Consider the following 24,659-nt stretch of genomic DNA (forward strand, 5'->3'; position numbering starts at 1 on the left):
GTAGTAGTAGTAGTAGTAGTGTTATTAGTAGGATCAATCCAGTTTATATATAGCAGGTATTATACGTCAGATTCCATAGCCTGGCATGTTAAGCATCCTCTAAACCTGGTAACACTCAGTTTTTGAACACAGAACACTGTTGGCTGGGTATTATCCATATTTTCAGTTTTGAAGAACACAGCCTCAAAAGAACTTGGACAAAGTATATCAACTGTAAATATTGCAAGTATACTGCAAGTATTGTTAATACATGGATGCAAATAATTTGTTGTCAGTGAATGTCCTGAAGTCTGGAACTCATGGACATCAGCAAATGAGTTTCCTGCTTTAAGATACTTTGCCAGGTCTTTACTGCCTCTGCATTCAGCTGCATATTGTTTGGGGATCTCTCTGCCTTCAGTTTTGTTTTCAGTGAATGAAAAGCCTGCAAGTCAGGTGACTAACTCTACCATTTAAGAACATTTCATATGTTTGCCTTAATGAAGCCCTTGGGTGCAATATGTTTTGAGTCATTATAAATCTGTACTGTGAAACTCTGTCCTATTGGTTTTGTAGCATGTGACTGAATCTGGGTAGACAGTATAGCTCTGTAAAGTTAGAAATTCATCTTGTTACTTCTATCAGCAGTCAGATCATCAGTAAAGACCACAGACCCTGTTCCACCGGCAGCTGTTTATGTCCTTGCCATAAGACACCCTGTTTGACAGATGATATGATATGTTTGGATCATAAACCCTTCCTTTCCTTCTTTATCCTTCTTCCTTTCTGTTCTTGAGTGTTACCATTGGTGTGCATCTTTAAGGTAAACCTACTGTATTTACCTTCATGGAAACATCTCTTTTACAATAAGACTGTTTCTGACTTGGTTGGATATTGTGAAGGGATTTTTCTTCATGAAGTAAATAACTCTGATTATCCACACTATTTGCCATTCCTTCTTTTTAAGAATGTACCAAATTGTTTTTTACCAATCCTAAAAGTTCTGCTGTCTCTAGGTTTGTTTGTTTTTTCAGCCTGATGATGGCCTCCTTCTTTTACATCAACCTACACCTACACTATATTGCCAAAGGTTTTGGGACACCTCACCAAATAATTGAATAATTTAAGTGTTTTAATCACTTCCATAGCCACAGGTGTATAAAATTAAAAATTTAGGCATGCAGACTGCTCCTACAAACATTTGTGAAAGCATTGGTCGCCCTCAGGAGCTCAGTGTGGTACCGTGATAGATTGCCACCTGTACAATAAGCCTATTCGTTAAAATGTGCTCACTACTAAATGTTCCACGGTCAACTGTTAGTGGTTTTATAACAAAGTGGAAGCAATTAGGAACAACAGCAACTCGGCCACGAAGTGGTAGGCCACATAAAATCACAGAGCAGGGTCAGTGCATGCTGAGGTGCACAGTGGACAGAAGTTGCCAAGTGTCAATAGCTACAGACCTCCAAACTTTGTGTGGCCTTCAGAGTAGGGATGGCCCCTTCCTGTTCCAACATGACTGCACAAAGCAAGGTCCATAAAGACATGGATAAGTGAGTTTGGTGTGGAGGATCTTGACTGGCCTGCACAGAGTCCTGACCTCAAATCAATAGAACACCACTGGGATGAATTAGAGTGGAGACTGCAAGTCAGACCTTCTCCTCCAACATTACTGCCTGACCTCATAAATGCGTTTCTAAAGGAAGGGTCAAAAATTCTCATAAACACACCCCTAAACCTTGAGGAAAGCCTTCCCAGAAGTGTTGAAGCTGTTATAGCTGCAAAGGGTGGGCCAACTCCATTTTTAACCCTATGAATTAAGAATGGGATGTCATTAAAGTTCATGAGCATGTAACGGTAGACGTCCCAAAACTTTTGCCAATATAGTGTATTTAGACTGCATATTGATACTTCCCATAAACCGCTACGAAATGCAAACTCGACACCTTTAACCAACCCGGTACCTTTCATCGTTTATCTAGCTTACAGAGGCAAAATGTTGGTTGGTTGTCACCCATTAAACACCCATTAATGGTTTTAATTTTTTTTCTGATAAAAGTATAAGATCCTTTAACACCCACTCCTATGTCACTCTCATGTTATTGATTTAGAAATTTTGATCTACAAAATTTGTCTGAAAAAGCAAGAATAGCCCATCTCCCTTCTTATGAAACCTTGCATTGTAACATGTTCCATTTAAGCCACATGCATGGTTTGACTTCGTTCAATACACATAGAAAGACATTCCAACTCTACTCTGTACTATTTTCATACTAATTACTCACACATTATGTCCTCTTTAACATGGTTCTAGCTTTATTTTATTTGATGGTAGAACCAGTGTTTGCATTAATGAATAAAGAAGACATGTTTCTTGATAGACACAGACTTCAGTAGGTCATTCCAGATATTACCAGCTTCCAAATGCTGAAAATGTATGTGTATCTACTTAAAAACCCTTTAGAGTACATCCAAGCTTGTCAAATAAAGGTGAGCATATGTAAAGCTCAGGTACACTATCAATATACTACATATTACGTAAAAGATTAATGCTAAGATTAATAAGATTAAGATTATTGTTATATCTTAAATGATGAATATCTGATTATCAACACCTCAAATAAACAGAAGTAAAAAAAAAAGACAAGGGCAGCAGATACAGCACTCTATAGTTCTTCTGCAAAAATAAAGACAAAGAAGAAACTCAAGTTAGAGAAGTTTATTGATGTAAGACTGGATTAAAGCAGCAAAAAAGGCTGCAGTGGGTCTGTTAGAGTTCTTGGGAATCTACCACAGGCACGGTGTAGTGAGTGTGTTTATACAGGAGAGGATGGACTACTGTCCCATGGGCTCAGCATCCCCCTCCCCCTCTGATACAGAGGAATCCTTCTGAGTGATGCTCATCTCGAAGCTAGACTCAGCAGTCCTTTCTGGACTCGATACAAAGTCGTCTTCCACTTGGTGAGGTAGGTTGGCTAAAAGCTCCTATCAGAGACATTGCATGATGAGCAAAAAGCACAGATACAAATTTTTTTTTATACAGTTTCAGTGTAGATTTTTCCTATAATGGTGTTTTCCTATACATACATGCTGCTTTTCTGTGTCACTGCTCTTCAGCGCTGAAAGTAGGCTTTTAGTAAAGGTCCTCAGCTCATGGTACTTCTGTTTTTGTCTCTCTAGCTCGCTCTCAAGATACTGGACTTCCTCATGCTAAGATACATAACATGGCAGGATATATTTACATTATATTAACATTTAAACCAACTTGTATGCATTCATTATCTTAATCATTTTAGATTAGATCAAAGAGGAAACAGCAGTGCTATGAGCACTGAAAGATATGACTATAAAACAAAATTACACAAAATTTTAAATAAATAATGCAGGATATTACAGAAGAGCAAATTCCTAATCTTGTCAGCCATGCAGAAACATTTTTTTCATTGAGGGAGAGGATTATAGTTGAGTGGCAGCACACAGATTTAGGCATGACTGGCCATGCACAATGTATGCCTAGGAAAAATCACTGATGCACTAATAGTCAGTTTGTGCGAGTTGATTGACATTAAGATGTCTTGTACTATTGTAATTATGGATTATTTTGATATGGTTCTCCCTTCTCTTTATGTAATCACGTAAGAACAGATAATAAATATTATTTATTGCATGCTTTTATAGTTCTCTGCAGATAACAAATAGCATCAATATTGGTGAAAGGTGAATTTGGGCATATATGTAATCAGTGGCAAGACTAGACAGAAAAACCCTGACTTTTGAATTTGATAGGCTGTTAGCGGCGACTCTCTACACAATACATGATCCCCGCTGCATTTATTAATAAGTTGTAAAAGTATCAGTAGAAGAAAAAGAAATAAAATGAAATTATGCATGATAGTTACTTTCATAGTACTACTTACTTTGTACTCTAAAAGATTATGCATTTGTTCCATATCATTGGCCATCACATCACTGTCGTCTTCATCATCACCTTCACCAACTATTTCAATCTTCTGTTTTGAAATGTAATCATAGTATCAGTGTGAACATACACGGACAATCTCTCTCTCTCTCTCACACATACACACACATATATAATTCCAGTATGGGCAATCGTTATGCGTATATATATGGTCATTTTTTTGAGCTGGTCTGACGAGACGAGCTACTGTTGCTCAAATAGCTAAAGAAGTTAATGCTTGTCATGATAGAAAGGTGTCAGAATACACAGTGCATTACAGTTTGTTGTGTATGGGGCTGCATAGTTGCAGACCACTCAGGGTGCCCATGCTGACCCCTGTGCACTGTCGAAAGCACAAACAATGGGCACGTGATCATCAGAACTGGACCACGGAGCAACACGTGTGTGCATATACACAGGTAGTCTAGCCCCTCCAGGATGGCACATCCATATGTGATGTCACAATGAGATTTGGTGGGTCATCCAGCACAGTTTCAAGAGCCATAAAAGTCCCTGGTTGGGAGTCCATACAGGTATGTGGGGGCCATATACACTAGTGATTTTATGAGTTATGAGTTGCTGTGATGAAATTCATGCAAGTTGGATCAGTTTACTTTTTACTTTTTTTTTGGTGAGATTTTGAATCCACCCTTCAGTAAGTTAATGATTTTGGTTTTTGGTAATTTTTTGAGCAGCATACATCACATATACAATCATGTGAATAAAAAAAGTACACCCTCTTGAATTCTATGTTTTATGCATCAGGACATTATCAGGTCCTAAACTGGGTAAATACAACCTCGGATGAACGCCACAACAACATGGCATATTACTCTCTCACCATTATTTATTTAACAAAAATAAAGCCAATATGTTTGAAAATCTAAGTACACCATTACTACTTCCAGTCAGAGGGTAAGTAGCAGCCAGGTACTGCTAGTTAAATGCCCTTGATTAACTGAATCAGCAAGTGTGACTACCTCTATAAAAGCAGATGTTGTAGCAGTTTACTGGTCTGGAGCATTTAGGTGGAGCATTAGGAACAATGTCCTTTGGACAGATGAAACCAAGTAAAGATGTTTGGCCATAATCCACTGTGAAAACATCCAAACATGGCATATAAGCACAAATACCTCATGCCAACTGTCAATCATGGTGGTGGGGGGGTTATTATTTTGGCTTGTTTGCTGGCACAGGACCAGGGCACCTTACAGTCATTTTGTCAAGAATGAACAACTCTGTATACCAAAGTATTCCAGTAGTCAAACGTGAGGCCATCTGTCAGCTGAAGCTTAGCTGAAATTGGGTCAACAGGACAATGATCCTAAGCACTCTAGCAACAGAATGAGTGAAAAAGAAAGGAATTATGATGTTGCAATGGCCCTATCAAAGTCCAGATCTCAACCCAATTGAAATGCTGTGGCTGGGACCTTAAGAGAGCTGTGTATTAAAGAATGCCTGCAAACCTCATTGAACTGAAGCAATGTTGTAAAAAAGAGTTGGCCCAAAATTTCTCCAAATGATGTGAAAGTCTGATTAAGTCATAAATCAGACGAAGTTATTGCTGTTAAAAGTGGTTTTAGAAGATACTGAATCATGGAGTTTGCAATGTGGATGATGAATCATAGTTTTCTCCATTCTGGCTTCAATTTTGTTAAATAAATAATGATATGCTGTAATGTGTCATATATTGTCCATTTGAGGTTGTATTTACCTGATTTTAAGAGTTGAAAACTAGAGAACAATTTCTAAATGCTTGATCTTGTTAATCTTCATCGCTCAAAATTTAAAGGGATATTAGCTGTGGGGTATTCCAATGTTCTACTAGCATGTTTAACAAAACCACAGAACTTCAACAAAAACCATTATTTTGTGGAAAACAAAGTGATCAAAATTACAGAACAGTAACCATTATAGCACAAAAGAAGATAAAGTTTGTTAGGGTTAAGCGCAGTTTGGTAAGCGTAGTGGGTTTATTAGCAATAAATTTCTTGCCAAGGATTTGAGATTTTCGATTGGGTTTAGATCAGGACTCTGGGCTATTATTTCAATGTTATTAACTTCACGGAACTGCTTTACCGTTTTGTAGTGTGACAGGAGGCTTTGTCTTGCATGAAATTTGCAGGCTGATTGAAAGATGCTTGTAGAGAAGAGACATGTTGCCGAAGGAAGTTCTAACATCTTGATTCGCCCTGCCATGTAGCTGTATAAGAAGCCCAATTACAGCTGCAAAAAAAACCATCTCCCAAACCATGATACTTTTAGCATGTTGTATGGTCAGAGGAGAACTAGTCCAAAATTCACTTTAATGCTAAGAGCATATTTAATTTCTTTGGGTAAGATGGGAAACATTATGTCTGGCGTCAAAGTGGGAAAAGACAAAACCCAACATGTGTAAAGAAGTCAGTGAAAGGTGGAGGAGAAAGCGTCACGGTTTGAGGGATGTTTTCTGCAGCAGAGGCTGGGCTTCTTATACAGCTCCCGAACTATATCCGATCAAAATCTCTGCAAAATTTTTGGAAGCAACTTTATTGCTAAGAAATCCACTATAGTTACCGAACTATGGAAGAAACTGGAAGAAGAGTGGACAAATATCACACCAGAGCAGTGTGAAAAACTAGTGATGTACTCTGGCTGCAGATGTGCTGAAGTCATGGGCCACTACACCTAATTTTTGACAGCCATAACCCCTAAAAATTTTAGTTGTAATCATCTTTCTTGCTATAGCAGTTATTGTTCTCTAATTCTGAAGACTGTGTTTTTCACAAAATAGGTTTGTTGAAGTGTCTTGGTTATTTTGTTCAACATGCTAGACGACTGTGGTAGAAATCACAAATAATATTCCATCAAATTTTGAGCAATGAAGATTTTTGAAGACTGAACAATATTTCAGAATATCAGTGGTGGGCTGTGCATTTCACACCTAGGCCATCACCGGTGTCCTTCCTGAAATAATTCACCTCTATACCATCATGATGCCATGGCAAAAGATATTAATCAACCATTAAATTGCAAAGTAAAAAAGAAATTAGGCTACAGTATTTCACTCCTCACAAGGAATAGTCAATTTTATTACAGTCCGCCTTTGACAAATTGATTTGTTCTTCTCCGTCAGCCATTTTGAGTTAAAATATATATATTTTATTTAGTTTGTGTGGTTCGCTGCCTCCGACTACTGCAATTATCCAGTCAAAGGACAGGAAATTGCTAATGTAATCGTATGCTTGCTAGATGGCCCCAGTGACACCAACTTGAAATCTGATTGGTTAAGGTAACAATTTCATTGCCACTTATTTTAAGCTACAGTGAGGGGAAAAAATTATTTGATCCCCTGCTGATTTTGTACGTTTGCCCACTGACAAAGAAATGATCAGTCTGTAATTTTAATGGTAGGTTTATCTGAACAGTGAGAGAGAGAATAACAACAAAAAAAATCCAGAAAAACACATTTCAAAAAAGTTATACATTGATTTGCATTTCATTGAGTGAAATAAGTATTTGACCCCTTTGCAAAACATGACTTAGTACTTGGTGGCAAACCCTTGTTGGCAATCACAGATGTCAGACATTCCTTGTAGTTGGCCACCAGGTTTGCACACATCTCACATCTCAAGGAATTTGGGCCCACTCCTCTTTGCAGATCCTCGCCAAGTCATTAAGGATTTGTGGCTGACCCTTCAGCTCCCTCCACAGATTTTCTATGGGATTAAGGTCTGGAGACTGGCTAGGCCACTACAGGACCTTAATGTGCTTCTTTTTGAACCACTCCTTTGATGCCTTGGCTGTGTATTTTGGGTCAATGTCAGACTGGAATATCCATCCACGACCCATTGTCAATGACCTGGCTGAGGGAAGGTGGTTCTCACTCAAGATTTGACGGTACATGGCTCTGTCCATCGTCCCTTTGATGTGGTGCGGTTGTCCTGTCCCCTTAGCAGAAAAACACCCCCAAAGCATAATGTTTCCACCTCCATGTTTGACGGTGGGGATGGTCTTCTTGGAGTCATAGGCAGCATTCCTCCTCCTCCAAACACGGCGAGTTGAGTTGATGCCAAAGAGCTGGATTTTGGTCTCATTTGACCACAACACTTTCACCCAGTTCTCCTCTGAATCATTCAGATGTTCACTGGCAAACTTCAGATGAGCCTGTACATGTGCTTTCTTTAGCAGGGGGACCTTGCGGGCGCTACTGGATTTCAGTCTTTCACGGCGTAGTGTGTTACCAATTGTTTTCTTGGTGACTATGGTCCCAGCTGCCTTGAGATCATTGACAAAATCCTCCAGTGTAATTCTGGGCTGATTCCTCACCATTCTCATGATCATTGAAACTCCATGAGGTGAGATCTTGCTCCATGACCGAGGAAGATTGACAGTCCTTTTGTGTTTCTTCCATTTGGGAATAATCGCACCAACTGTTGTCACCTTCTCACCAAGCTGCTTGGCGATGGTCTTGTAGCTCATTCCAGCCTTGTGTAGGTCTACAATCTTGTCCCTGACATCCATGGACAGCTCTTTGGTCTTGGCCATGATGTAGAGTTTGGAATCTGATTGATTGCTTCCTTCTGTGGACGGTGTCTTTCATACAGTTAACGAGCTGAGATTAAGAGCACTCCCCGAGAGTGCTCCTACTGTAATCTCAGCTCCTTACCTGTATAAAAGACACCTGGGAGCCAGAAATCTTTGTGATTGATAGGGGATCAAATAATTATTTCACTCATTAAAATGCAAATCAATGTAGAACTTTTCTGAAATGCTTTTTTCTGGATTTTTTTGTTATTCTGCCTCTCACTGTTCAAACACACCTACCCTTAGGAGTCGGCCAACCTGCCGGCGGGAACATTTGCATTTTTTTCTGGTAACCGTGAAAAGAACTTAAAACACTCCGTCATTTTTGATCATACACAAGTGTAGTACATCATTTGAATCTGTAAACTGTACACTCATAATATCCACAAAACATGTTGCTTTTGTAAAATAAAGAAAATAAACAGGGTACGCTTTCGGCCGTCTCAGTCTCCGCAAAAATATTTTTGAAACGGGTCATGAGAAATATATCTATAGAAAGCTTAAAGGGTCTACTTTTAAATGATGCAAGTCACATCGAAAACAAACATTCTCAGTTTATGTAATTCGTGTGAAACCAAAGAGAGGCACAGAATTTCTGTCACACTTCATTATCTGATAATGACCTGAGGCAGGACATGCCCACACACTATTCACAGGGAAAACAGTCTGGGTAATCTGCATACAAGGCCACGCCCCCCAGACACCAGCTTGCTGTTGCAGTTTTTTTAATATTGCACTGTTTTACCCTGAATGTCTATTTTTTTCAGTTTTTATTTGCACTGTTCCTGTTGCAGTTTTACCCTGCATGTATGTTTTTGGACAGTTTTTTAATATATATATATCCTACACTGTTTTTATTTGCACCATTTTACCCTGAATGTCTGTTTTTACACTTTTTATTTATCTTGAACTGTTCCTGGGATTCTTGCAAGTGAATCTTGAGTTATTCTAAATTAACTATAAACAAAGAAATATGTTTTTGTCCTCAAATTATTTTCTTGTAGCACTTTCCTCAGTCACATACCTGACTGAAAGGGGTAAGTATGCAGCTCATTATGCGGGTCTTTGTCTTCTCTGGTGTGAATTACAGCATTATTCATGATCATTCACACCTCCTCGCATATGGTCTTTCTAAACAAAAAGTGTCTTAGAAAATTTAATGAATGTATTGTTTTCTGTGAATAAGTGAGCAGGATGATTGTCACATCATTTCGAAGTAAAAACTCCAGGCTACAAGATCCAAGTCACAAACGTCTTGTACACAAATGTAATGAATGTGTTTTGTGGTCTTATTTCAGTGACTTTTTTTTTGTTGTTTTCAATAATCACACATAACTGTTATTTTCTTCAATATACAAACTTGTACATACATGCTGCTCACATATTATTGTAGCCCAGTTTGTGCTGAATACAATGTAATCAGACTTTAGCCATTTATGTGTTTATAAGTAACTGAAAAATACACAAATGTCAGGACATGTCAGAACTTCTTCAGGGCCCCAAAACACCTGAAGACTCCTAAGGGTTAAAATTAGAGACTGATCATTTCTTTGTCAGTGGGCAAACGTACAAAATCAGCAGGGGATCAAATAATTTTTTTCCCTCACTGTATGGGCATCTGTAGTTTTGATTCTGAAGGCCTTAAGGCAGATTTCTTTTCACCCTGGCAACACATGATGTCAGCCACTGGCTGAAATATGATCGGATAAATAATCTTATCATAAACATACACTACTGGAAGCAGCACAACCAACAGAAAAGCTATGAAATGTACAGAATATACTATTGCGAATAATTTAACACACATTCATAGAAAAATATATTAAATATATTAAAATGCAAGTCAGTGATTCAGATTAGTGCTGTTTAGTCAGAGAAGACCTTGCTGGCCCTGACAGCCCACCACTGATTATGTATATATACACATACACACACACTCAAACATTTAATTGGTGTAATTCCACAGGCTGTGTAAAAGCTGTACTGTTAAGAAAGAATGCAAACACACATACACTTTACATATTAAGCAAATATGCTGCAACCTACCACATTTTCAGCAACAGCAGATCTATCCAGTCCATCTGTCCCATCATCATTTTCCCTCAGATAGGAGTCACCTGCTCCATCTTTAAAGACATGGCAAACACTTGAGTCATTAAATTCCAAATCAAGCTAAAAACACAAAACCATAATAACTGAAAATCGGCTTGACCAACAGAGAAATAATTACTGATACAGTAAAATACTGTATTTAAATAAATAAATAAATCAATACATTTTTAAATAGAAGATTTCCCCTACATTCAGATAAACTAAGTGACAATGAATCATTCTGCTCGCTGTCCTGTGGTGGTTCAACAGACTTAGGCTTGTCTCCCTCTGGGGTCAAAGGTGTTTGTAGCTCTTTAGGAAAGGTCGCTGGCCCACCTTTGGGAGGTGGAATATCAATGCCCATCAGTCGATACTTTCTTCTGCGATTACCAATCCATGTCTATATTAAAAATGGAACAGTGTTCAATAGCAGGAAGTATGTTGCATTTACTGTATTTTAATATAACGTATAAAATTAAGCAATTGTACCAATTTGTTACACATCAATGCCATTTCTGTCAATACAATACAAACATCAGAGCTCCACCATATTGCGGTTTTGTTTTTTTTGGGTGGGGGTTCTCATAAGATTTTATGCTGTTCCTGAGGATCTGTGTGGGTTTCCTCCGGGCTCTCCAGTTGTCTCCCTGAAGCTAGTAGCTGTATTGGCAATGTTAAATTATCTCTAGGTCTGAGCACAGTGGCCTGTGATGGACTGGTATTTCATCCCATGTGCATTCCCACCTTGTGCTGAGTGGTAAAGTGAAGTCTACAAACTATTGACCATGTGTGGTAGTTAAGTGTGAAAGAAATCCATGGGATTTTAAAAATATCTGAATATATGAATAATTATGTCGCAGCGGGGGCATGGTTGAGGATCGGCTGCATGGGTAAATGATGCAGGTTTAACTGGCAGGTAGCACATAACGATTCTCACCTTTGTCTTGTTACTGTCAGTCTACTTACTGATGTTTCTTTGTGCTTTCAGGGATGGCTGGAACCAAAGAGAATGTGAGTAACTGAACTGGCAGTGTGTAACACACATACACACACACAAAAACACACCAAGGAGTGTGAACTAATAACAAACCTTTTTCAGTTGGTTTGTTTTTTTGATTGAGTTTTTCAAAGTGAGCTTAAAAGCACAGTGTGAATAAATGTGAGCCCGGAGCGCTGCTAGAATTACACCTGCCAACCAAGTCTTCCTCAGCACCCTCACACACTGGGTTCTACAACCTGATTAGTCATCTACCATTGAACACCAATAGGCTGATCTATTTCTAACACCTCCCTTGCTGAGCCAAGAATGCCTGTCAAAATCAAGCAAAGTCAGGAAATACATCAGTCAAGCTCACAAACATCAATGTCAGTGTACTGGTAAACAAATCTGACTTGATGGTTGATTCAGTGATGGTGATAACCGTTATTTAATAGCAATATAGCCATAAAAGCCTTTCCTCCTCTAACCATTAGGAAAAAAAACACTTAAGCATCCTGAAATAACTAAAAGGTAACCTACAGACCTTAATAATTTCACTGTCCACGCTGAGCTCAGTGGCAGCTGCCGCAATCTTCTCTCTGCACACAGAGCCCAGACTGGTCATGCCGTTGTCCCAGTACCTCTTTAGTGTGTACAGATCTTCGTCACTAAACTGGGTCCTATCCTGGAGCTGCATATAAACAAGATTTAGAAAGGTTGCTTGTTCACATTCTGAACATGAATGCAAGGCATCACAGAAAGAACTCTGTACACTCACCGTTCTTTTACGGGAGTTGCTAAGAAGCCAGGGAGATGACATGATACTTACCTAAGAAAAGACACAAAACATATGATTAAACTCCAATCATTCAAAAACCAAGCCATTTTGTAATGTGTCCCATAATGTATACCCTTAAAGCATTAAAATACATTTTAAATGTTCAACAAAGTTTTTGTTAAAGATAAAATTAGCAATTAAGAAAATTAACAACTAAACATTTTCTAAAATATGTCATCTATAGGCATGTCGTGCTGTTAATCAGTTATGTATTTATACCATGATATTCAACATCACAGAGACATTAGATGCACATACACACTCTGCAGAGAAATCTGGCCAGCTTAGCTTATGATTAACAATAAATATGCAAGCTAAAATCAGTTATTCTCATAATGCTGAAAGCAAGTAAAAACCTTTAAACATCAGTTTTCATTTTTGTTAGTTGTCCATTTTTATAAAAGGGCCACACATTTTCTCTAAGTAACAGCCCAGTTTCCATTTGATTCAGTTGTTAAATTTCACCACCACACTGACCATAAAATCACAGACCAGTTTTTTCCACCCACATGCACAACAGTAGGCTACACTATGTTGCTTTGCACATCAGATAAAGACACTGCTCTCTCTACAAGGCATCTGTCAAAAAATGTGGGAGACGTGTGGGAGGTATGCCCGCACCCATCATTTTGTGCTAGGTTAGCAGGAAGCATGCCACACTTAGGGCAGGAAGAGAGAACGCTATTGGTGGCCTCAAGGTGCTGTAAACAGAATGCCTAATCAGCTCTAATATGTACATCTGATTGAAAATGCTGATGCTGTTAAACACATCAAACTGTCACTGCCCCTGTGTCCCTTTCACCGTGCAACTACCCTTTAGAAAGCCTCATGAGAGCCAGTGTGTTCTGAGGTAAGATATTCTGGCAAACTCTGAAGAAAAGCTTTGCAAGGTCATCAAAATTTTTCATTAGTGCTTTTTTTCTTCATTTTTCACAAGGTCAGTCCACTTGAAAACACAGTGGACTGAAATATACTTTTACAAAATGTGGTTTGTACATTTAAAAAAAGGCTATTATAATGCATGGCACAATTTTAATTTCCTTAATTTGACTGGAACGACATCTAGTCTCAAACCTATGTTGCTAGTCATCTATCAACGTCTAGACATATTCTAAAATGAGTTATGCCTGCTTAGTTAGGATTTAATAATAACTAATACTAATTTAATTTCTAACACTGGTATTCAGAGCTCAAATAAAATTCCAGACGTCACTAGAAGTTACGCATGACTTATTCAAGCAGGACTGAGTTTGAGTAAAACTGAGGCGTGTATATTACATGTGATTATGAACTTGGACCCAGGTCCATTTTCTTGACAATACTGGCTTTAAGTTATATTTGATAAACTGAATAATAATGCAGATGGATGGATGACTTACTGTTAAACCAAATCTGCAGATCAACAAACTGATTAATGAATTTATCTGGATGCAAATTGCTGGCTTTTGGACAATTTACAGTATACACATTTGTATGGATATCTAAAAATGACAAGTGAAATATTACTGATTTTAATTTAAATTGAACAAAATACTGAAGTCTTTTACAAGCTATAATACTTTATGCCAGGGGTGACCAATCTTATTTGCAAAGGGCCAATGTGCCACACCCAAGTTTATTGAAAATCAAGCTTAATTGATTAAACAGGTAATCAGGTGTGGCTCCTCTTTGATTGGTCCTCTTTGACAACCTGAAACCCACATCGGCCCTTCGTTGAGAAGATTGGACAGTCATACTCTATGCATTTTTAACATTTAATTTAAACACAAATGTAAATCAACAAAACATCAAATTATTTATTCAAACAATACTTTGTAGTGAACAGAATCTGGAATTACTGTTTAAAAATAGCTAATGTTTTATTATTCATCTCTCACATATACCATTAAGGTCCCCATAAATAGCTCTAAAATGTTTTCTGTTTTGTAATGTTTTCTAATGAATGGCTGCACTAACAAAATGCTGTAATACTGGTTGCAGTCTGAGTAAACACTTTTTCATTTTTAAATTAATTTTTGTTCACTTGTGTCTCGTGCTCCATTTACTATCTGTCTCCCAACTGACAATGCTAAAATTAATGTCTATCTGAAACCTTATGGTCATAGCCTGAGTGGTGACATTTAACACTCAACCATGATAGTCAGTCATCTCTTTCAAACCTGAGGGGTTCCGTACTGGTAACAGAATAGAAATATTCACTATTTCAAATGAATTCCATACTAAACTATTGAGGGAACATCTGATTTTCTCTAAGATGCATGTTTATTTAGCAAGATTCACTGTTGCTAACATTACCTCTGTCATCATCATATAACACAACATTAATAATTATTAAATATGTATCAATTGATCAAATATTTATCAACATTTCATCAAGTTGCAAATTAAGAAAATACAAATAGGAACCCATCTTCACTATACCTTGAGATTGGGTATTCTAGATGGAGAAGACTCTGCAAAGTGTCTTATTGGATAGCTGCTACTGGAGCCTGAATCAAGCAGCAAAGCAGAGTTGGTTTGGCACCCTTTTTCTCCAAAATGCACAGAACTAGGGGAACTGTGGGCTACCTCCAGCAGGTTCTTTGCGGTCACAGTGTACATAGCCTGGCTATTAATTGTTGATGGCTCTTCTGATGAGAACCTACTGTTTTCCTCTCCACTAACATTGCTACCTGTAGACTTGCTCAGCCGCATCTGGGCGCCCATGTTTGCCAACTCTTCCTCCCTTGAATATTCGTCATCTGCATCTCCTGTTTCCATTGCAATTGAAAAGCTTTCTGATGAATCTAGCACACATGTATTTCTTATCCTGTGATCTTGATTCTTTTCACTGGAAGGTCGTTGTGAGGCCTCTGCTAACCCAGCAATGGTGAACACCTGCTGTATCCTGACCCCACTTTCTGTAGTCGCTGCTGGGGCTGTTCGGTGTAGGTTTGACACTGTTTGTTGATGTGAAGTAGGGGGCCATTGCTGGTGCTGTTGAGCACCACATTGCTTCACCCAGCTGGGGGCAAGTGATGCCAGGTCTCGAGGAATCCTTTTCATCTGACTACACATGAAGCTACTGGAACTGGAGATATGATGAGATTTGTGTTGGAGGGACATCACATCTGGGTGCAAGACAGACCGAGAATGCAGACTCGACTCAGTATTAGAATTTAGTTGTACTACTTTTGCAGCTGCCCTGCTTTGGGATGAAGACCCTATGTGATTGACAACACGTGGGAGAGAGTAAGCACCAGTCACTATAACATCATTATTGTTTTTGGATCCATTAGAGGATGGAGAGGAGGAGGAGGAGGAGGATGAAGATGAAGGGCAGGTGGTTTGGGGAGAGAGAAGGTGAACCGTAGATGGCCCATGCTGAGCACTACACACAGCAGCCACATCTGTCGTTAATACCGGGCCAAGAGTTCCTCCCGCACTGACAATGCCATGGTTAGACAAACACACCACACCATTCTTATCAGCTTTGGAAGCCAGCTTTCGTCTCTTGTTGCCTACCCATGTCTGCAAAGTCACAAATAGCAAACTATTAATGCAAGATCCACTTTGGTTTTTCCTGTTACTAACCACTCAATTGCATCAGCTTTCTCTTGAGTTTATTCTGAAAACTTTCCTAACCAATCACATTGAGGGAACTACCTTCAATAAACTCAATCTTAAAAAAAAAAACAAAAAAAACCCCTCAATCAAGTGCTGAGTGACAGTTTCATATTTAATATATTTAATATTCAAAGCTGTTATTTACAACAAAGATGTTTGTTATACCCTAAAAATACAGAAAAATACTATTATATTTACACAGGCCATTTTAATAGGAACACCTGTACTTACTGCTTATTCCAATTGTACCCATTCAGTTAGTCATGTGGCAGCAACCAAGAGCATATGCTCATGCAATCACAGCCCATCATTTCATGTTCACAACAAACATTAGAGTGGGGAAAAATATGATCTCAGTGTCTGTGGCATGGCTAATGGGATGGGATGTTCACATGCAACAGAACAGTTTTTCAACAATAAAAAAAAAAAAAAAAAAAATCATCCCGTGAAAGGCAGTTCTGCAGGTGGAAACACTTTGTTGATGAGAAAAGCCATCAACAAAGTCTTTCTGCCAACAGAACTGCAGTTGTTTTTGCACCAGTCTGTGTAAAAAAGAACAGTATTATCACTTTTTATTTTAACATTTTTATTTCTCCAATTCTCTTAGCTGTTCAAAAAAATATTTCCCCAAGACCAAATGAGCCATAAAGTCCATTGAATAAATGACTAACCCGGACCACACTGAAGTCAAGCTTGGTCTCCTGAGCACACTGAAGAATGAGCTGGAAGCAGCTTTTGCTTTGATTGGTCATCCCATTTTCATAGTAACGCTCAAGGATACGCTGTTGCTCAGCAGTAAACACAGACCGCAGATTCATCTAAAAAAAATAAATTAATGAATAAATGTATTTTATAAATTCTCTTTTACTGTTAAAGCTACAATGCAAATGACTTTTCAATTTAAAAAACAATATGGTGACAGACTTACTAAATGGTTAATGAAAAAGTTTTTAAATGGTATTCAAAAATTAGTTTGTAATACACTGTTTTTAGAGAGAGAGATCATTATAAAGAGTGGCTTTAAAAAGTAGATAATCTGCCATGTGCCAAATCATTTTACAACCCATTCTGAGGTTTTATTCATGTACACACAGTACTCACAGTATGCACACCCCGCTTGTCCTGCCATGCTTCCATACTTCAGGCAAGGTGAGAATGAGATCCCAACCACTTCACTCCGGCAAGCCATTCAGCATGCACAGGATCACAACTGAACTCCCTTTCACTTGCCTGATATTTTTGTGAACATCTCAATACAATTTGGCAAGTTCTAACATATTCTGGGGCTATGATGAGGATCTTCACTCTGTGGCATGACTTGACTGTAGGTGTATTGGCTCTCAAGGCACTAGATTCAACAACATCTGTAAGACAAAATGTTCTGCACATTAGTCATTTGAGGAATATCCAAAAATCACTTTACATACCACCAGAATTACAAACAGTAATGATTTGGACAAAGCAATTAAATGCCCTAAAGTGTTTTTCTTTCAGCCTGTTTTTATTTCAACAGGATATATTTGCCACAGACAAGAATTTCAGCTCATTTCCCTTTACTATCAAAAGGGGGAAAAAAACGCACTAATAATGAAAGCCTTTGGGCTGTTGTTGGATCTGGTCAATAAACTTTAAAACACTTTCCTGAAGGTCTTGATATTGTTTTGTTTTTTCTTTTAAACAACTTCACCTACACGTTTGACTAAAAAATGAATGAAAGTTGTCTTCAAAAATATGCTGTGTGTATCATGAATTCTTACTGAAGGAACTCAACTGCCCTCCTATCAAGTATGTCTGAAATAAATGGGTCACAATATAACTGAGTGAAAAATCAGACATTCACACTTAGGGCAAATCAGTATGTAAGTATACCCTGAATAAGATTTTATATTCAAATTCTAATTTGACAGTCATGTTCATTAGTAGACACGTTTGTCTATTTTAACTTTGGTTAATGGTTTCTTACCCACAATGTGAGAATTGATCTCAAACTAAAGAAACTGATGCAACAGAACAATAGTCTGTCCACATCTTCCATCTCCTCATCTGTACACTCTTCTCAAACAGATCCGATTCCAAAGATGAGATCCAACTAGATGAGCTCTGTCTCTGATCTAACTCAGCTGCATATGAAACTATCTGTGATCAAGATGTCTAAGGCTTGCTGCTCCACTAATTCTACATTTAAAATTTCCCATTAAAATGACGCTTGAATGTCACTGTTCAATAAGGGGTGCTTTTTCTTTACTTTTTAGGAGCCAATAAATACCCTTGACCGTTATACCTCATGTCATGAGATCAGTGAATTACTTTCGCCTATTAAACACCACTGTAACTGCACTAGCAACGTGACATCAGTGCAGTACAGAATTGCTAACTTCTCATACGAATAACATTACCCAACAAATTAACACCAGAATTGCTCAGAAGATGTTTCATTGTGGAGTTTCATTTATTAAGACGTTTAATTTATAAAGTATTATTCCAGAAAAATCAGGACTTTTTAAATGTAGAAATTTCAGTTAAAACATGTTGAAATTATATTATGATTTTTTTTTCAACAAAATTTAACAAATAAAAGGGACTTTCTAGTAACGTTTGTTCAATTTATTTTTGTTCATTTTATTTTAATTGCACTATAAAGATCAAATTATTATCTATGGAGTGACCAAAAAGACGTCCCTCCTAAAAAAAAAGGAGCCAAGAGCTGAAATACTAGAAATACTCGGAAACTGGTTAAGTTGATTCAGCGTTACTGAGTGCCATAAATGAGCACAAAGCATGCTGCTCAGCAGCGTTCCTCTGCCGTTCTTCGTACAGTTAAAAGAATAAACTAACTAAAATAACAGAGAACATAACCTAACTAGCATGACCTGAGAGTTACGATGAAATAGGCAACGCTATGGCAGAAATTTTCTCCGTTCTATCTGGTCTCTTATTACAGCATGTGGCAGTTTTTGAACAAAGACACACAGTAGTGCGCTGCAAGTTCAGCTGGCCGATACACCTTTGATGCAGTTAGCGCTTAGCTCCAGTGCTAAAAACACTATAACAGCGGTAGCCGACAACGAACCAGATTAAACATATAACCGGTTTAAATCAAGTCACTTCCGAATATTCTATGAAGTAGACAAATCCGTAGTCGTCCAGAAAATGAACTTTTTTCAACTGCATTTTATTCAGTATTTTTTTTTTGTGGCTATAATTTTACAATGCCTTGTGAGTTTCAGAGGCCGAATAAGGAGACAGGCATTGCAAGGGTTATTTATTTCATTCGTTCTTTTCCAAGGCCCTTAGTGCGCATGGCTAGCGAATTAAATAATGATTACATCTCCAATGGAAGTGATGAGGAAAACGCCATCCGCCCGCCCGAATCAGCACAGGAATCATCACAGCCCTGAATGGAGAAAAAAACAATCCAACTTTCCATATAACATTACCAACAAACGCAAGGCGCAAAATGAAGTACATCACCACAAAGAGACTGGATTTGAGGAAATACTCGTAATCTCACGTTTCGACAGGGACGCTAGGCCCGGGGAAACCATCACCTTCCACGCGAAACTTTTATTTTATATGCAGTGCCTTAACCATACCCTGATTAAAATGTAACTCAAGCTATTCCGGGCCGACCCTGTGTGTGATCGAAAGCATAAAAATCCCAGAGCAAATTAATTTGATAGATACCTTTCTTTGTTGACAAATCTGCAGCTGCTCGAATTCAGCAGATTTTTTTCACGAGTCCCTGCGCCAGACAATGAAATCAAAACGTCCGATCATCAATTCTAATCATGATCGTGACGTTGTAGCAGACAGGAACGAATCAGCGGCCGACATCAAGGCTATGACATTTACAGCGCCTGAAAACTGAGCGCTGTTGTCCCGCCCACCGTGACTTTGTTGGGGAGGGAACCGGGAAGGAGGTCACTGCTAAAACAAGCACTACACTCCCTACTGAGTGGAAGACACCGACATACGCTTCACATACACGGATATTTTAAATTGAATAAAAATGTCAAATCTTAAAAAATATTGTTTAAGTTAATGGAAATGTTCTCCAGTCGGTAATTCATAAAATGACTTCATAAAAACACTCATTTTGTCTGTGTGCCTGTGTGTGTGTACAGGTGCTCTTACCCTGTTGTCTAGACAACAATCTGACTCTTGTGAAAGTCGCTCAGATCCTATTGCTTGCCCATTTTTCTTGCTTCAACACATATGATTCACTTGCTGCCTAATATATCCCATCCACCTGTAATAATAATCCATATCACTTAATAATAATCCATGTTACTTCACCTGAAGTCAAATTGTGATGCCTAGACAACAGGGTAAGAGCACCTCTCTAACTGTAGGTTTTATGGGGTGTTCCTGCTATGCAGTGTTTAGTACCTACCAAAAGAGGTCCAATGAAAAACAAGCAGTGAACTGGCAACTGGATTATGAGTGATCAATGATGGCTGATCATGTCAGTAAAGGAAAAAGATGCAAATAATATGCAGATCCAGGTGAAGAGCTTGGGGAAAATGTGTGATCTCTGTAACATGGATGTTGTTGACAGATGGGGTGATTTGGGTATTTTAAAAACTTCTCATATCCTAGGAATTTTACACAAAACAGTCTCTAGAGTCAACACAAAAGGATGCAAGACAAAAAAAAGAACATCGAGGAACAGTTCTGTGTGGAAATGGCAGAGAAAAATCACCAGATTAGTTCATGCTGTCAGGAAGGATATAGTAACTCACATAAACTCTCTTTATAACTGTGGTAAGCACAAAAGCATCTCAACATGCAAAAATATATTTTTTATCTTGGTTATCATGGGCACAGGATCAACCAAACTGGACAGTTGAAGATTAGAGAAAAAAAAATCACCTGGTCATTTTCAGTCTTTAACTGTCCAATTTGGGTGCCCAGGATTGCCACACTTTCTTGTTCTTGACTGACAGGAGTAGCTCTTGACCTACATTATTCTGGAGCTCTTCCATCTATTTTACAACAGATCTATCTACTACTGCTTGTAGTTTCTAGTACTGCTGGTATGACTGCTAATGATAATAACAATAATATAATATAATGTAAAATAATATAATAATATAATAACAATAATATAAAGTAACAATACATATATTTTTTTTTCCAGTATTACAGTTATAACAGAAAAAAACAACAATAATAATAAATAAATGTTATTTATTTATTTGTTTGTTTATTTATTTATTTATTTATTTTGTAATAGTTTACATTTAAATCCATAAATACACAGCAGGGGTCGCCGTTCGGCAATGAAATGTGCTTTTCAATTGTTCTAGGCATAATAAAGGTATAATAAAATCGAAATATAATTGCAATTTGTTTGTTTGCCCTTTGAGAAATTTTACCACTGAGCCTATTCCTGGGTACAACACTGTACAAGTTATTTAAATTTAAAAGTTACAGTTACAGAAGTTTTAAGTTTGAGTTTAGTTTGTTAGAAGTTTAAAGGTTTTGTCTATTAAGACGATTAATAACAATTAATTTCACTTGACTCATTGCATGCAGCTCACTTTATTTGGCTTCTAACCTTTCTGCACCTTTCTCCAGTGTGATGCTGCAGTGTGGTGGGGACAGAGAGAGAGAGAGAGAGAGAGAGATGGCCTAAGGGAGGAGGGGTTACTTGACTTGTTAAACAGACATGTAAGCAAGTTATTGAGTGGATGAAAGGTAAAAATGCACATCGTTTACTTAGTAAGACTCAATGCAAATGTATTAGATACACTATATTGCCAAAAGTATTCACTCACCTGCCTTGACTCGCATATGAACTTAAGTGACATCCCATTCCTAATCCATAGGGTTCAGTATGATGTCGGTCCACCCTTTGCAGCTATAACAGCTTCAACTCTTCTGGGAAGGCTGTCCACAAGGTTTAGGAGTGTGTTTATGGGAATTTTTGACCATTCTTCCAGAAGCGCATTTGTCAGGTCACACACTGATGTTGGACGAGAAGGCCTGGCTCTCAGTCTCCGCTCTAATTCATCCCAAAGGTGTTCTATCGGGTTGAGGTCAGGACTCTGTGCAGGCCAGTCAAGTTCATCCACACCAGACTCTGTCATCCATGTCTTTATGGACCTTGCTTTGTGCACTGGTGCACAGTCATGTTGGAAGAGGAAGGGGCCAGCTCCAAACTGTTCCCACAAAGTTGGGAGCATGGAATTGTCCAAAATGTCTTGGTATGCTGAAGCATTCAGAGTTCCTTTCACTGGAACTAAGGGGCCAAGCCCAGCTTCTGAAAAACAACCCCACACCATAATCCCCCCTCCACCAAACTTTACACTTGGCACAATGCAGTCAGACAAGTACCGTTCTCCTGGCAACCGCCAAACCCAGACTCGCCCATCCGATTGCCAGATGCAGAAGCGCGATTCGTCACTCCAGAGAACGCGTCTCCACTGCTCTAGAGTTCAGTGGTGGCGTGCTTTACACCACTGCATCCGACGCTTTGCATTGCACTTGGTGATGTATGGCTTGGATGCAGCTGTTCGGCCATGGAAACCCATTCCATGAAGCTCTCTGCGCACTGTTCTTGAGCTAATCTGAAGGCCACATGAAGTTTGGAGGTCTGTAGCGATTGAATCTGCAGAAAGTTGGCGAACTCTTCGCACTATGCGCCTCAGCATCCGCTGACCCCGCTCAGTCAGTTAACGTGGCCTACCACTTCGTGGCTGAGTTGCTGACGTTCCCAAACACTTCCACGTTCTTATAATACAGCTGACAGTTGACTGTGGAATATTTAGGAGTGAGGAAATTTCACGACTGGATTTGTTGCACAGGTGGCATCCTATCACAGTTCCACGCTGGAATTCACTGAGCTCCTGAGAGCGACCCATTCTTTCACAAATGTTTGTAAAAACAGTCTGCATGCCTAGGTGCTTGATTTTATACACCTGTGGCCATGGAAGTGATTGGAACACCTGATTCTGATTATTTGGATGGGTGAGCGAATACTTTTGGCAATATAGTGTATGGCATAAAATGAAACCTAAATGCCTAATATTCTCTTATGTCATGGTCTTTATTGTGGTCTGTGATATGGCACCTACATGCATGATAGGCTGCTTTGTCATGAAGTCATGAGATGTGGTCTAAAATGAGTACAGATAATGCAATTCATGTTTTATGGAATGCCATAGATATCCCATCTTACTGAATGCAATCTCTTTGGAGTGATTTCTTGTTATACAATTCCAAAGAACACTGGAACATCCATCTAAAGATACATCCAAAAAAGAAATGCATTCCTTCCCTACTAGTCAGTGGAAGTCTACTACAAAATGAGTATAGTACATTACTTTCCTTGTAGCTGGATTCTAAAGTTCCTCTTATAAAACATTAAGCTACAGTCAGGACCATGGACAGCTCACTGAAACTTTTTTTAAACTGTCGAGTTTCTTAAGGAGAAATGGACACAAGCCACTGTACAGCCTTGAATATAGATATATATACATGATGTGAAGTTCTGGTGGTGTAGTAATAATTTCAGCTCATTCTCTATGCATCTGTTAATGTATATTTCTCTGTCCATTTGACTTCAAACTTTTTGTTTTCATCAACTTTTTTTTAACAAGCCATGTTATCCTTTCATAATGAGCTGCCTTAATATAAATGTATGTTAACACCTGCAACAAGCCATAACAGAGGATTCACTACAGAAGTCATGAATGTTTCAACAAATTGCAGCTATAATTGGTCCTTGGTGAGGACCACTAAAATACTTTGCTTGTTCATTGGTTGAAGACACCCGATTTAAAGACTTCTGTATTCTTTGTCAGAAAAAAAGATTTAGAAGATATTTTAATATTAGTTTAATCCAGAAATTAACAAGGGACAACATGGTATTGAAAGCATCATATAATCATTATTCAAGAAAATGCACAATATATCACAATGAAGAGAAGACTGAAATAAAATGATGACAAAGAATTGATTATATATATAAAATTATTTTATATAGTGACATGGGAGCGGACACCGCCATATATACATATATATATATACAATATATGCAACCGATTTCTGACATTTCCCTCTACATGTTCCAACATGTCCATGACATCCCGTGAGTGGCGCGCTCACCCGATCTAACGCCCTGTGATTTTTTTTTATCTGGTTACCTCAAGGCAGAGGTTTTTAAACATCGCCCCACAAACCTGCTTCAGCTGAAGAATGTTATTCAAAACATTGAATTAAAAGGTGTGTCCAAACTTTTGACTGGTAGTGTAGAATAGAATAAGGTATGGTATAATATGTATATAGAATATATATATAGAATATGAATATAGAATATGTATAAAATTTAAAACGTAAACAACTGTATAAATAACTGTAATAAATAACAAAACATGGTCATGGAGTGAAATGAGATGATGAGCAGCAGTGTTATTGTCCATCTTTAAATTGCAGGTGTGCACAAGTCCTCTTTATGTGTAAACAGGAGCTGAAATGTACAACATATATGTTTTATGTTTTATGTGTTGTGTTCTTCAGTCCTGCAATGTGCAAATGTGTGGTGTGGTTGGCTGCGGTGAGTTCCAACACATGTGTGAAGGAAACATCGCAAGTCCAATCAGTTGGGTCCTATGTGGAGTTCTGGTTGAGATACCATA

General features: G+C 38.3%; 1 protein-coding gene across 4 annotated transcripts; it reads right to left on the reverse strand.

Annotated features, from left to right (window-relative positions):
• Window positions 1–2,683: 2,683 nt before the first annotated feature.
• Window positions 2,684–19,860, reverse strand: hdx (highly divergent homeobox). Of its 4 annotated transcripts, none has more exons than XM_058396348.1 (12): window positions 19,702–19,848; window positions 19,344–19,411; window positions 17,119–17,381; window positions 16,689–16,835; window positions 14,833–15,921; window positions 12,352–12,402; window positions 12,118–12,264; window positions 10,805–10,994; window positions 10,550–10,629; window positions 3,897–3,989; window positions 3,067–3,189; window positions 2,684–2,964 (listed from the first exon to the last, which is right to left on the reverse strand). In XM_058396348.1, the coding sequence occupies exons 3-12, from the start codon at window positions 17,152–17,154 to the stop codon at window positions 2,815–2,817; spliced, it is 2,106 nt and encodes a 701-aa protein (XP_058252331.1). In that variant the 5' UTR covers window positions 17,155–17,381; window positions 19,344–19,411; window positions 19,702–19,848; the 3' UTR covers window positions 2,684–2,814. The 4 variants fall into 4 exon arrangements, with proteins under 4 accessions (XP_058252331.1, XP_058252330.1, XP_058252329.1 ...); XM_058396347.1 differs by lacking the exon at window positions 19,702–19,848 and adding an exon at window positions 19,529–19,605; XM_058396346.1 differs by lacking the exon at window positions 19,344–19,411 and having other exon boundaries at window positions 19,702–19,860.
• Window positions 19,861–24,659: the final 4,799 nt, after the last annotated feature.

Source organism: Hemibagrus wyckioides, linkage group LG08, assembly GCF_019097595.1.
Source record: "Hemibagrus wyckioides isolate EC202008001 linkage group LG08, SWU_Hwy_1.0, whole genome shotgun sequence".
NCBI classification, from domain to species: Eukaryota; Metazoa; Chordata; class Actinopteri; order Siluriformes; family Bagridae; genus Hemibagrus; species Hemibagrus wyckioides.

Coding starts and splice junctions, on each gene's coding strand:
- hdx (XM_058396346.1), bottom strand. CDS start 17,154: ATGGAAGCATGGCAGGACAAGCGGGGTGTGCATACT. Junction 12,265..12,351: donor GCAACTCCCGTAAAAGAACG/GTGAGTGTACAG, acceptor GTTTATATGCAG/CTCCAGGATAGGACCCAGTT. Junction 10,630..10,804: donor GTCACTTAGTTTATCTGAAT/GTAGGGGAAATC, acceptor ATGTCTTTAAAG/ATGGAGCAGGTGACTCCTAT.